General features: G+C 45.4%; 1 protein-coding gene across 1 annotated transcript in view; it reads right to left on the bottom strand.

Annotated features, from left to right (window-relative positions):
* The window catches only part of Tango6 (transport and golgi organization 6 homolog), a 167,819-nt gene that overhangs the window by 65,303 nt on the left and 90,204 nt on the right, over positions 1-12,312 (bottom strand). Inside the window, exon 15 of the mRNA XM_036188684.1 lies at positions 7,451-7,591. Coding sequence (XP_036044577.1) covers positions 7,451-7,591 — 141 coding nt within the window. The remainder of the gene's footprint in view (positions 1-7,450; positions 7,592-12,312) is intronic.

Here is a 12,312-nt window from a genome sequence, read left to right as displayed (position 1 = left end):
ACATGGTGTGGGTACCCGCCAGCCCGCCACTGCATCGGCCCAGCATGCCAGCATGTTTCCCTGCACACGAGGGATACCCTTGGGGTCCCTGTGACTATATCATAACAGTAAGTCCTCATCCTCCATCTTGTTGGAGAGAGGGTATCTTGCTTACCACTGAGGAAGGCAGGCTGCTGGCCTGTGGGCTGCCAGGCATGCTCCTGTTCCCACTCCCATCTTACTGTGGAAGTACCACTATTACAGACACACTGTCACATCTGATTTTATATGGGTTCTGGGAACGGAACTCTGGTCCTCAAACTTGTATGGCAAGAACTCTAGTCACTGAGCTCCTCAACCCGAAAAACATGAATGTCTGTAATCCCAGTACTTGGGTGGTAGAGGCAGAAGGATAAGACATGCAAAGCCTATCTTGGCTACATAGTGAGCTTGAGGCCAACCTTGGTTGTGAGGTTTTGAGATCTTGTCTCAAAAACAAAAACAAAAAACAAACAAACTAAAAACCAAAACCAACCAACCAACCAAACAAACCCAAACACCCAAAGAACAAAAACAAACAAAACCAAGTGAATTCTAATCTTTAACTATGGTTTATTGTAGCTGAAATCTATAAATGACCAGACTGATACCCTATTATTCACACTTCCTCCCACCTTTTCTAAGCCTCTGCTGTGAGGTGAAAAATCTCTGAACTACCATACTAAAGTTATGTTTCCCAGACCAACCAGCTATGCTATGCTAAAAACAAAACAAGAAACAAACAAACAGAAAAACAACACACACTTGTCTCCAGTACACAATGCCACATTCCCCCACCTCTCAAGAAGAAACAAACAAACAGAACAACAACACACACTTGTCTCCGGTACACACTGCCACATTCCCCCACCTCTCAAGAAGAAACGGCAAACAAGACAGTTTCTTCTGTGTCCCCACAAAGCCAGGGGTCTCTCCCACCTCTTATTGTCTAGCTGGACTATCAGCTCCCTGCTCTAACCCCCAGCTGCCCAAGGATCTACCATTAAGTGGCTACTCAATAAATGAGTTTGCATGTCTATCTGTCTCTGTCTCTCTGTCTCTCTCCCTCTCTCCCTGTCCTCCACCCCACGATATTGCTATATAGCCCAAGCTGGCCTTGAACTCCTGACTCCCCTGCTTCAGGGTTCTCAGTTCTAAGGACAGGTACATCCCTCCACAGTCACCTCAGTAAATGTCTTTGAACTGAACTATGATGCCCTCATTCCCAAGATGAAGTGGGCGGGAAAGATATTCAAGTTAAAGAATTTTGAACATTATTAGAAAGGACAGGCAATGTGGAATTTGTGGATCCAAACTTGGCAAAAACTAAATTCAGATTCAGAGTGGTTGGATGTCACTATAGGCAGAACTGTTAATAGTTTTCTGACCCAAGCTTTAAACAGGAGCCATATACAAATAAAAAGCAGCCAGGCGGTGACGGCACACGCCTTTAGTCCCAGCACTTGGGAGGCAGAGGAAGGAGGATCTCTGTAAATTGGAGGCCAGCCTGGCCTACAGAGTGAGTTCCAGGACACCAAAGGCTACACGGGGAAACCTTGTCTCAAAAAACGAAAGAGTAAACAAACAATAGCACAACAAAATACAAATAAAAACCAACTTTAAGTGGTCTACAGAGTTCCAAGACAGCCGGATCTGTCACATAGAGAAACACTGTCTTGAAAAACCAACCAAACAAACAAAAAGGCAACTTTGGGGTAATGAGTATAATTCAGTTGTCAAGTGAGTATTTAGCTTGTGTGAGGTCCTGGGTACCATCCCTAGCATCAAACACAAGAACTCAATCAAACAAATTAAAAACAAAACAAAACAATTAAAAAACCCTTTATTTTCACATATTCCTTAACATGAGAAATAAATGTTTGTCAAGTACACGAACTATCCCCTCAACACAGAACTATCCCCTCAACACAGGAGTATTTAGTGGTTCAGCTCATGGTCCATCGGAGATGCGGAAGGAAGACAGGCTGAAGCTACAGCTCCATCAAAGGAGCCCCAGGCTCTGAAAGCAGGGAGCAGAAAGCCAGCCTCTCAACAGCTGGGGTATAACTCAGCAGGAGCGCCCTTGCCTGGCACGCACAGGCCATGGGTTTGACCCTCAGAACCCATATCTAAAGGAAAAAGGTGCTAATATGATTGGTAGAAAACAGACGAAACCTGCTGTGTAAGAGATTCTCACATGTAAGAGAATTTATAGATGTTCACAGACAGAAACTAATAATTAAAAAGATTTATTTTCAAAATTGTATGTGTGTGTGTGTGTGTTCGTGTGCACATGCACGTAAGTGCAGGTGCTTCTGCAGGCCACAGGTATCAGCTCTCCCTGGAGCTGAGCTTACAGGCAGTTGTGAGCTGCCTGAAATGGGTGTGAGGACCCAAACCCTGGTCCCTGGGAAGGGCAGTAGTACATGCTTCTATCTGCTAAGCCATTTCTCTAGCCCCGGGGATGAATAATTTCTTATGAAAGAGTAATGAAGCCTGATTACTGGAAATGCAATTTAGGTTGTGAGACAGGTTGGCATTTATTTTACTTGGGGTACCAGAAAGACCTCCTACGTTGAGGAGCAAACAGTTGGGGGTATGCCATTCATACAAAGATGCCCCTAGAATTTAGCTGTGAGCAACCTGCAAAATGAGTGTTGCATACAGTGGTTGATTGGTTGTTATTTTTTGTGGTAGGGTCTCATGAAGTCCAGGCTGGCCTCAAATTCACTATGCAATGGGGGATACCCTGGATCTCCAGATCCCCATCTACCTTGGCAGCGCTAGGATTACAGCGAGCGTCACCACACCCAGTTTCATGTTCCTAGGGTTTTTTTTTTTTAAATGCAATGGTGCATAATAGCCCACAGGTTATTATCAGTATCAACACTAGACCACACAAGAGGAAACAGATGGAAAAACATTTGGGATGATTGGTAACTTAACAATGTGTTAAGATTACATTTCTAAAAGTTAAAAAGAAATAAATAGTTCCTTTAAATAGACAGACTAAGCCAAAATCTACCATAATGCTCTCTACATGAAAAGGGAGAGATAAAGACACATACGTTCATATTTAAATAGTCATGGCTTGGGAGACAGCTATGTAAGAGGCAAGTCTCAAAGGGAAAGACAGATGTACTACACCAAACAGACAAAAATAACCCACAATTCTGTTTCAGAAACGAAACTAAAGTATTAACAACAGAAGCAGAACTATCTACAATATAAACATCAATAATTCAACATCTTTAAATGCACACATTTTAAAAATGAAATAGTAGGGCTGGAGAGATGGTCCAACAGTTAGGAGTTTGTACTACTCTCACAGAGGACCTGCGTCCTGTCCCCAGCTCACATCAGGTGGCTTCCCACCACCTGGGACTCCAGGGTCAGGGGAGCCAATGCCTCTATTCTCCAAAGCACCTACACTCTCTCACACACACACAAAGTTAAAAATAATAAAAATAAACCCTTTTAAAAATGAAATCCGCCAGGCAGTGATGGCACACATCTTTAACCCCCGGACTTGAGAGGCAGAGGCAGGTGGATCTCTGTGAGTTTGAGGCCAGCCTGGTCTACAGAGCGAGCTCCAAGACAGGCTGCAAAGCTACATAGAGAAACCCTGTCTTGATAAACAAACAAACAAACAAACAAACAAACAAAAATCCTAGATGGGCAATGATGGCAAACACCTTTAATCCTAGCACTCAGGAGGCAGAGGCTGGTGGATCACTCTAAGTTTAAAGCTACCCTGATCTACAGAGTGAGTTCCAGAACAGCCAAGTCTATACAGAGAAACCCTGTCTCAAAAAACCAAAACAAACAAACAAACAAACAATTTTTCAAGGATTAAAATTTTTTTAAAAAATGAAATCCTGTCTTGGTGTGATGATGTACATATATAATCCTAACATTTGAGAGGCTAAGCAGGGATATTGCAAGTTTGAGGCCAGCCTGGGCTATGGAGCAGGATTTGCCTGAAAAAAGTTATACCCATAAAGTCTCACCAACATGACGTCCTAAACCTAAGCTGACCAAGAGCAACAGACATGCTAAACTGAACAGGGGAGACCGCAGGGCCTCAAGCCTACACAAAGAACTACGGCGGCACAGGACTTCTGAGAGGAAGAACTGGGTTCTGCAATGCCAAATGGTCGGCCCCGGAAACACACACAAGCACCAGACACAGACGGAGAAGGGTGTACTCAGGAATATAAATATATTCACATACACGTATGCATGCAACAACAACTAGTGGGAAAAGAGGCCATGAAATTGAAAGAGAGCAAAGGGGTAAACGGGAGGGTTTCAAGGGAGAAAAGGGAAGGGGGAAATGGTGTAATTATAATCTCAAAAAATAAAAGAAGTAATAAAAAATTGCCAAAACCAAACAAAAAACCATAGCCCATAGCCGGGCAGCGGTGGCACATGCCTTTAATCCCAGCACTCGGGAGGCAGAGGCAGGTGGATCTCTGTGAGTTCGAGTCCAGCCTGGGCTACAGAGTGAGATCCAGAAAAGGCTCAAAGCTACACCTGTCTCAAAACAAACAAACAAACAAACAAACAACCCCCCAAAACAAAACATAGCCCCTATGAAACAATGTATCTAGGTAAGGTTATCCATGATTACTAAACAAACCCATGGCAGTCAACAGGTTTATAACAAATAGGTTCCATTGGAAAGACCAGAATCAGGCTCAGCATCACTAAGAGTGAGATGACCTGACAACTGTGTGCCCCTTAATCATGGCAAGAGGGAAATGCAGTGCATAGCACAGCTTAGAAAGCATGTTTGCACTTGCAGATTTAATCTAAATTCACCAGTGTCTGGCTCTCCCAGCTTACTAGAAACAGGTGGATTTAATAACATCTGAATGAGGCTCAAGAACAATCCAAGTAAACTGAAAATGATAAAAAATTCAGAAGACTGCTTATCTTGGGGTGGCACAGACTAGAAAGGGCAGAAAGAAGCTTTTGGGGTTACTGGGCGTTTCTGATTTGAACAGTCCTCAGTGTACTGAGTGTCACAAAATCACTCTCGACATCAGTGCATTATAAACACTGCTCATTATACAGAATACCTTGACAGGTTTTTGTTTTGTCTTGTTTTTGTTTGTTTTGCTTTTGATTTTGCAGATAAGGTCTCACTATGTGGCCTTGGATAGCCTAGAACTTAATATGTGGACCTTACTGGTCTTGAACTCATCACATGCAGCCCAAGTTTGTTTTTTTTTTTAATTAAAATTTTTTCCATTTTACATGCCAACCCAAGTTCCCCCTCCCTCCCCTTCTCCCACCTCCTCACCTCCCTCCCACTCTGCCCCCATCCACTCCTAAGAGTGGGTAAGGCCTCCCATGGTAGTCAACAAAGTCTGGCATACCAAGTTGAAGGAGAGCCTAGCCAGCCCAAGTTTTAAAAACAGAAAGAGAAATGAACTCTTGTTGATTTTCCACCACTACCTGATACAGCTAGGAGCTAGGGATGAGGCCAAGAGCAGGTGGCACTGTACTGAACCCAGGCGCCTTCCCCGCCACGGCCACTACACACAGGAGGGTGGGAAGGAGCAAGGCCCAGCAATGCAGCTGGGGTGTGCACAGGCAAGCTTCATCACGCTGGCCTTCACTCGAGTTAGTCCTCTTTCCCTTTAAAGGACATGAGTCATTTCCTCTATGTACCCAGCACACTGGCACACATGACTGCACCTCCTCCGAGACGCTGAGGACCAGAGCCTTTCAGATTTTGTAATTTTCTGAACTTTGTAGTATTTGAATATGCATAGGTATAAAGACAAATTCATTTCTGTTTGGTGTATCATTTGTATGCATTAACTGAAAGTAATTTTATTTAAAATGTTTTTTTGGGTTGAGGATTTAGCTCAGTGGTAGAGCGCTTGCCTAGCAAGCACAAGGCCCTGGGTTCAATCCTCAGCTCAAAAAAAATGTTTTTTGATTAAAACCAAGTTTCGTAGTATGGAATTTTCCAGTTATGACATCATAACAAGTACACAAAAAGTTCAGACTTTGGACCATGGGCAGATTATGGATGCTGCCCCATGATGTCAATGAGACAGTTAAAGCTGTGACTGGCCAAGAGGAGTGGCACACGTCTCTAACCCCAGAACTCGGGAGGCAGAGGCAGGTGCATCTCTGTGAGTTTGAGGCTAGCCTGGTCTACAGAGTGAGATCCAGGACAGCCAGGGCTACACAGGGAAAGTTTCAAAAAACCCAAACAAGCAAACAAAAGCTGTGACTGGGCTTGAGGCTAGAAACTCAGAAGAGTGAGCTGCAGAGAGAGAGGTATAAGAATCCATGGGATTTGCCTTGACATGACAGGGCTGCCTGGGAAGCAAGGTTAACTATAATTGTGTGAAGAGAAGGGGAGCCTCTCCCTACACAGCCCATCCTTTATCCTTACCTCCACGCTCAACCCAGGAAATGACCTGGCTGCCTGATGTGGTCTGAGCTACCACTCCAGTACCCCCTTTATGTTTCTGTTTTTGACTGTTTTTGCAGTATTAGGGATTGAACCCAAGCCCTCACACAGTTTAGGCAAGCACTCTACCACTGAGCTACACCCCCCATCCCTCTTTTAACTTTTGAGACAGGGTCTCACTAAGTTGCCCAGGTTGTCCATGAACTCATTCTGTAAACCATGCAGGACGTGAACTGTGCTCCTCCACCTCAGCCTCCTAAGTAGCTGGGATCACAGGCCTGTACCACTAGGCCCATTGCTTCCCTTTACTTCATGATTCACACGACCTTATGTCGTAGGAATGTCCTCTTCTACACATGTGGGTACTGAAGCACCCAGAGAAGTGGAGAGAGATTCCCATGATCACTCAACTAGCCAGAAGCAGCTCTGCATCTGAATCCAAGAAACCCACATCCACAGGCCGTGCAATAATCACAACTCAGCTTATAGTCAGAGAGCACCTTCTTCAAGTTGGTGGTTCAGTTCTTAGCACCACCATTCACTGGCGAAGGGATCCCGGACAAGCTGCTGAAGGTGTCTGAACCCCAGTTTCATATACATCATGGGTCCAACAGCAACTTGTTTAAAGGATTTGTTGGGCATGAGTGTACCCATAATCCTAGCACTCTGGATGCTGAAGCAGTATATTATGAAATGGAGGCCTGCCTAGACTGTACAGGGTATCTCAGGGCCAGCCTGGCTTGCATAAGAGCCCATTCCAACCATACAGACCCCAGGAAAACAGCTCTTGGGGAGGGAAACAAAGCAGCTATAGGAAAACGAACCATCTGCTCATGGGTTTACTTGCTGAATGCGTGCTCAATCCCCAAACAGTTGGTCACCACCCTTGATCTGCTCTCACCAACTAGTAGAACGAGTCTTCCAGTGCACAAAGATTTTAGAACCACACTGCTGTGTTTCAGAGGGATGGAATAAAAAGTAAAGACAAGAACTCACCTAATGCTCTGACAATTCGCATCAGGACCTCCCCAACTTTCATTCTGGTCTCTGGAGTGTGCTTGTCTTTACCACTATCGTATTTGGCCAACAGGTCAACCAAGATTTCTTCAGGGTACACATCTGAGAGAAGGGCCACCCCTGGGGTTCAAAACAGAAAGAAAGAATTCATTATTTAGGACAGAAAGGCAAGTAACTCTAGATATCATAATGAGTGAACCCAAAGATTTATTTATTTTTACATTTATTCATTTGTGTGTATGTGTGTGTGCGCGCGCAGATCAGAGGACACGTTTAAGAGCCAGCTCTGTCCTTTCACCCACCTGCATCCTGGGTATAGAACTCAGGCCATCAGCCAGGGCTCTCATGTACTGCCACTGACATTCTATGATCTCAGGGCTATGGACAAATGCAGTATAGCTAGATCACTACATGTTATGGCTGGATTCGCACAGCGGCAAGGAATGAGGGATTCTCCAGATTCTTCAGACTCTAGAGTTTGATGAACAGAAATGTTCTGTGAACATCAGCCCAAAGCCCAGTAGTGCTCCATGCCTTTGCTATAGCTCTTCATTACAGTGTAATTTCTCTTATAAAATTGTAATTGTGAGAGCATTTTTCCTAAGGAAACATTTTCAAAGCCTTACGGGTATGACAGGTATTAAATCTCCAGCTGATTTCATGGATCCTTTCCCCTATCCATGTCGGGCTTCTAAGTATGTACCCAGCTGTCACATCTGAGCCCAGCTGCACATTCAACCTCCGCAGGGAGGCAGTGAAGTGAGAGACGGCCTTGGAGAGTAAAGGCTGCTAGTCTCCAACTATAGAGTTCTACTGCTCAGGGAGGGAAGTTGTCCTTTCTAAAGGAAGGGTGGGCACCCCTGCAGCCAGGAAAAAGAAAGCTACAAATAAAGGAGGAAATGCTTTCGCAAGTCTCCCTGCGTTTACCTAAACCTCTCGGGTCCTCAATGCCAGGTCTGCTTTTCTCAGCAACCTTCTAATTGTTCTGCCAGCTTCTACCTTTATTCCTTATTGCAACGGGAACAACTGTTTAAAAATACACATCAGGCCGGGTGTGGTGGCGCACACCTTTAATCCCAGCACTCGGGAGGCAGAGCCAGGAGGATCTCTGTGAGTTCGAGGCCGGCCTGGTCTCCAGAGCAAGATCCAGAACAGGTACCTCGGAAAAACCCAAACCAAACCAAACCAACAAACAAAATAAACCAACCAACCAAACAAAATCAAAACAAAAAACTCCCCCAAAACCCACATCAGGCCCCTTCATTCTCCTGCCCAAGCCATCAATGTGCCCCCTTCCTCTGTGCTCGTAACCGCTGAGCCACCGCTCTTTCCCTCTCCGCTGACTAAGAAGCCTCCTCCCTGTCACTGTCTACTTTCTCTCTTGCCCCACCCTCTCTCCACGATCCAAGAACCAAGGAGGCCTTTTTGAACAGGCATTCTTTGCTCACTTGTCCTGAGCAATTAGCTGTTTGGGGACTTTGTTGTTTGTTTTTAAAGTTTTTTTGTATGTGTGTTTTGTTTTTTGAGACAGGGTTTCTCTGTATAATAGTCCTGGCTGTCCTGGATTGCCAGCTTGCTCCCCAACTCCTAGCTCACATCCTGTTTTGGAATATAAAGTAGCAGACTTCTTCTATTATCGCTTGACCCTTCTTGCCTGCCTTATAGTCTTCTTAGTACACAGTATTGCTCTTCAGCTCACATAATCCCTTATGGATTGTCTGTTCTTCTCCTCAGAATGCAAACTGCATAAAGTCGAGGATTTTTTTATTCCCCGGTGTATCCCCAATGCCTAGAAATGGGCCAGCACACAGTAGGCATGCAATAACTATTTGCTCAATGAATCTATGAATGAATGAGTAAAAACAGCTCAGAGTCAGATGTGGTTTATGCCTGGAATCACAGCATTCAGAAGGACCATGAGTTTGAGGCTAGTCCGGGCTGCATAGAGTAGGTTCCAAAGCAGCCTGGGCTGCAAAGTGGAACTGTTTCAAAGCCATAAAGAAAAGGAAGTGGGGGGGAGAAAGAGGAGATAAGGAAAAAGAAGGGGAGGAAGAAAAGGTGGTGGCAGTGGGTAGCAGCAGCCACAATGGCTCAAAACTAATCGTGACAGAAATCCCAGAAATGTATAGAAAGGATGGGGAGGGAGTCAGTATAAGCAACCCTCGAGGACCTACGGTTATTGTCATTTAGGCCTGCCATTCCATTGTTTAACCTAACTATCTTCAGGAATGTCTGCATCTTATTTTCTATAGTATAGGTTGTGAGTCCCCCTCATTTACATATCACACCCACGGTCTTCACTGCACCTGCTGAGGGCTGCACCTGTCTACCTACCCTCTTGTCTATCTTCCCCACCACCCCTATTTCCAAGGAGCCTGGGAAGCCTCTGCATGTGGGTTCACACCTCATGTGAGCAGAAGCTCTGCTCATATGGAGTTTCAGGCTGTGACAGGAAGAAAAATACAGTCCACTCTACTGTGTAAACTGATGCAGAAGTCTTTGGAAGTTCCAGGTAGAGGGAATGTTCTAGCTTAAGAAATATATCTGTGGGTTAAGGAAATATAAATGAATTCTTTACTAAGAAAGAGAAAGGAGATCGCTTCTAGATTCTGGAAAAAGCTCAAAGAACAGTGAGATGGCACGTGGCAGCTGCAGCCCCAGCCGGCTCAGTATCACTGGTGGCCAGCATGTCTTCACTGCAGCTGCTCTTCCCCAGGGGCTCACACTCAGATCCAGTGTGTCTGTGTCCTTCAGGAGTAGAGATGGACTTGGTCATGAACAGTGGGGAAATGGGGTTTGCTGTATAAAACTCTGATATCAGCATTCCTGAAAGACCATCCTTTCCTGATGTCTCTCCTGCCTTGTTTTTCTCTTCTCCTCTCCTCTCCTCCCTTCCCCTCCCCTCCCCTCTCCTCCTCTCTCTGTCTCTCTCTCTGTCTGTCTCTGTCTGTCTCTCTCTCTCATCTTTAGTAGAAATAGTTATTTACTTCTCTGGACATATTATTCCAGCTAAACAAGCTCAGATGTGAGGCTGTGATACCATCTACTCTCCAGGCTCCCCCCTGGGGTTCCTTTGGGAACCAGTGGTTCCCCCTTTCCCGTTCCCTAGTTAAGTATGCTAATAACCCACTTTCCCTCCCTCTGGGTGGGATTCATACCCCAGGTTGGCAAATTACACCACTCTGTCCCATCCTCACCATAAGGATTCATTCAGGAATGGAAAAGGAGTCTAGATCCCAGAACACAGGTTGGAACCCCATGAAAAAGTAGCCCCCCCCCCTTTGTCTAAATTAGTGTCTTGGAGTTTCCAATGGCCACTATGAAGATAAAACTCACCCAGCAAGACACCAACATGGAGCCAAGCTAAGGGAGGAGGGAAAGGGAAGAGCCCTGATTGATCCTCTGGGCCTCCAGGTCTAACTGTGCTCCTACTTAGCAGACATTTTGGACACACAGCTAATAAACATTATCTTACATTTGTGTCAGTTTCTTTTTCCTTCCTCCCTCCCTCCCTCCCTTCCTTCCTCCCTCCCTCTCTCTCCCCCTCCCTCTCTCCCTTTCAATTCTTCAACCAAAGGAATTCTAAAATACCTTCTGTGCTGGCTAGGTTTATGGCAACCTGACACAGGCCAGAATTACTTGAGAGGGAACCTCAATTGAAAAAAACGCCTCAATAAGATCAGGCTGGAGGGCATTTTCTTAATTGGTGATCACTGGAGAGGGCCCAGCCCATGGTGGGTGGTGCCATCCCTGGGCTGGTGGTCCTGTGTTCTGTAAGAAAGCAGGCTGAGAAAGCCATGAGGAGCAAGCCAGCAAGCAGCACCCCTCCATGGCCTCTGCGTCAGCTCCTGCCTCCAGAATCCTGCCCTGTTTGAGTTCCAGTCCTGGCCTCCTTCTACAGTGAACTGTGATGTGGAAGCACAAGCCAAATAAACCCTTTCCTCCCCAGCTTGCTTTGGTCATGGTGTTTCATCACAGGAAACCCTAACTAGGACACCCCCTTTTAGATTTTTTTCTTTTCCTTTCTCTCCTCTAATGCTGAAGTGGAAGCCCCACCAGGCAGTACTAACTACCCACACTTGTCTACAAATGGCTAAGCATGGCCCCACTTCCCAGAGCCCTGGGTTCACTGGCCAAGTTTATCTTCCTGCTAGACCATTACTCAGACAACTACCAGGGACTGCTGCTTGAAGTTTTCCTTCTAGAATGCAGCTGCTCCCTTAGAGTGTAGGCATAAAGGGAGTGCCAGCCTTACTCAGTAGACAGCAAGAAGAACCACATATAAAGAGAAGATCATGACAGTACAAAGGCTGAGACTGTGCTTATTTATTTAATTTATTGGGGGTTATTACTTGTAAGGTTTTCTAACTTTGTCATGCTGAGGTACAGCACAGGGCACAGGAGAACTGACTCAACAGGGAAACTCTTCCTCAAAGTCCATCTCATAACAAAACACCAACTTTGCAAAGTAACTGTTTCCCTGTGCCCCCCAGAGTCTTAGATTACAAAGGAGAAATCTATTGGATCGAAGTAGTGACCTCCACTTGATCCCTTAGCATGCTGCCAAGTCATCTGGAGAGCCTTTCAGCAGGAAGGAGTGGGTGCAGGGGAAGGCTCGACTCATTATCATTATCAGAAAGGTGGATAGCTCTAACTGGTGATGCTGATTGGCTCTAGCCCAGGAGCCTGCTAAGCCATCTTGACTTCAAAACTAACCTGCCTTGCTTTTCCTGGGCGGATAAACAACTACACAAAAACTTGCTCAATTTGGAAAACTTAAGCTCCTTAAGTGCTTCTGCAAACCAAACTGTAAGAGGTACACAAACCACATAGATTGTGCA

The sequence above is a fragment of the Onychomys torridus genome, chromosome 5 (genome assembly GCF_903995425.1).
Source record: "Onychomys torridus chromosome 5, mOncTor1.1, whole genome shotgun sequence".
NCBI lineage: Eukaryota > Metazoa > Chordata > Mammalia > Rodentia > Cricetidae > Onychomys > Onychomys torridus.
This window is presented reverse-complemented; position numbering and strand designations above follow the sequence as displayed.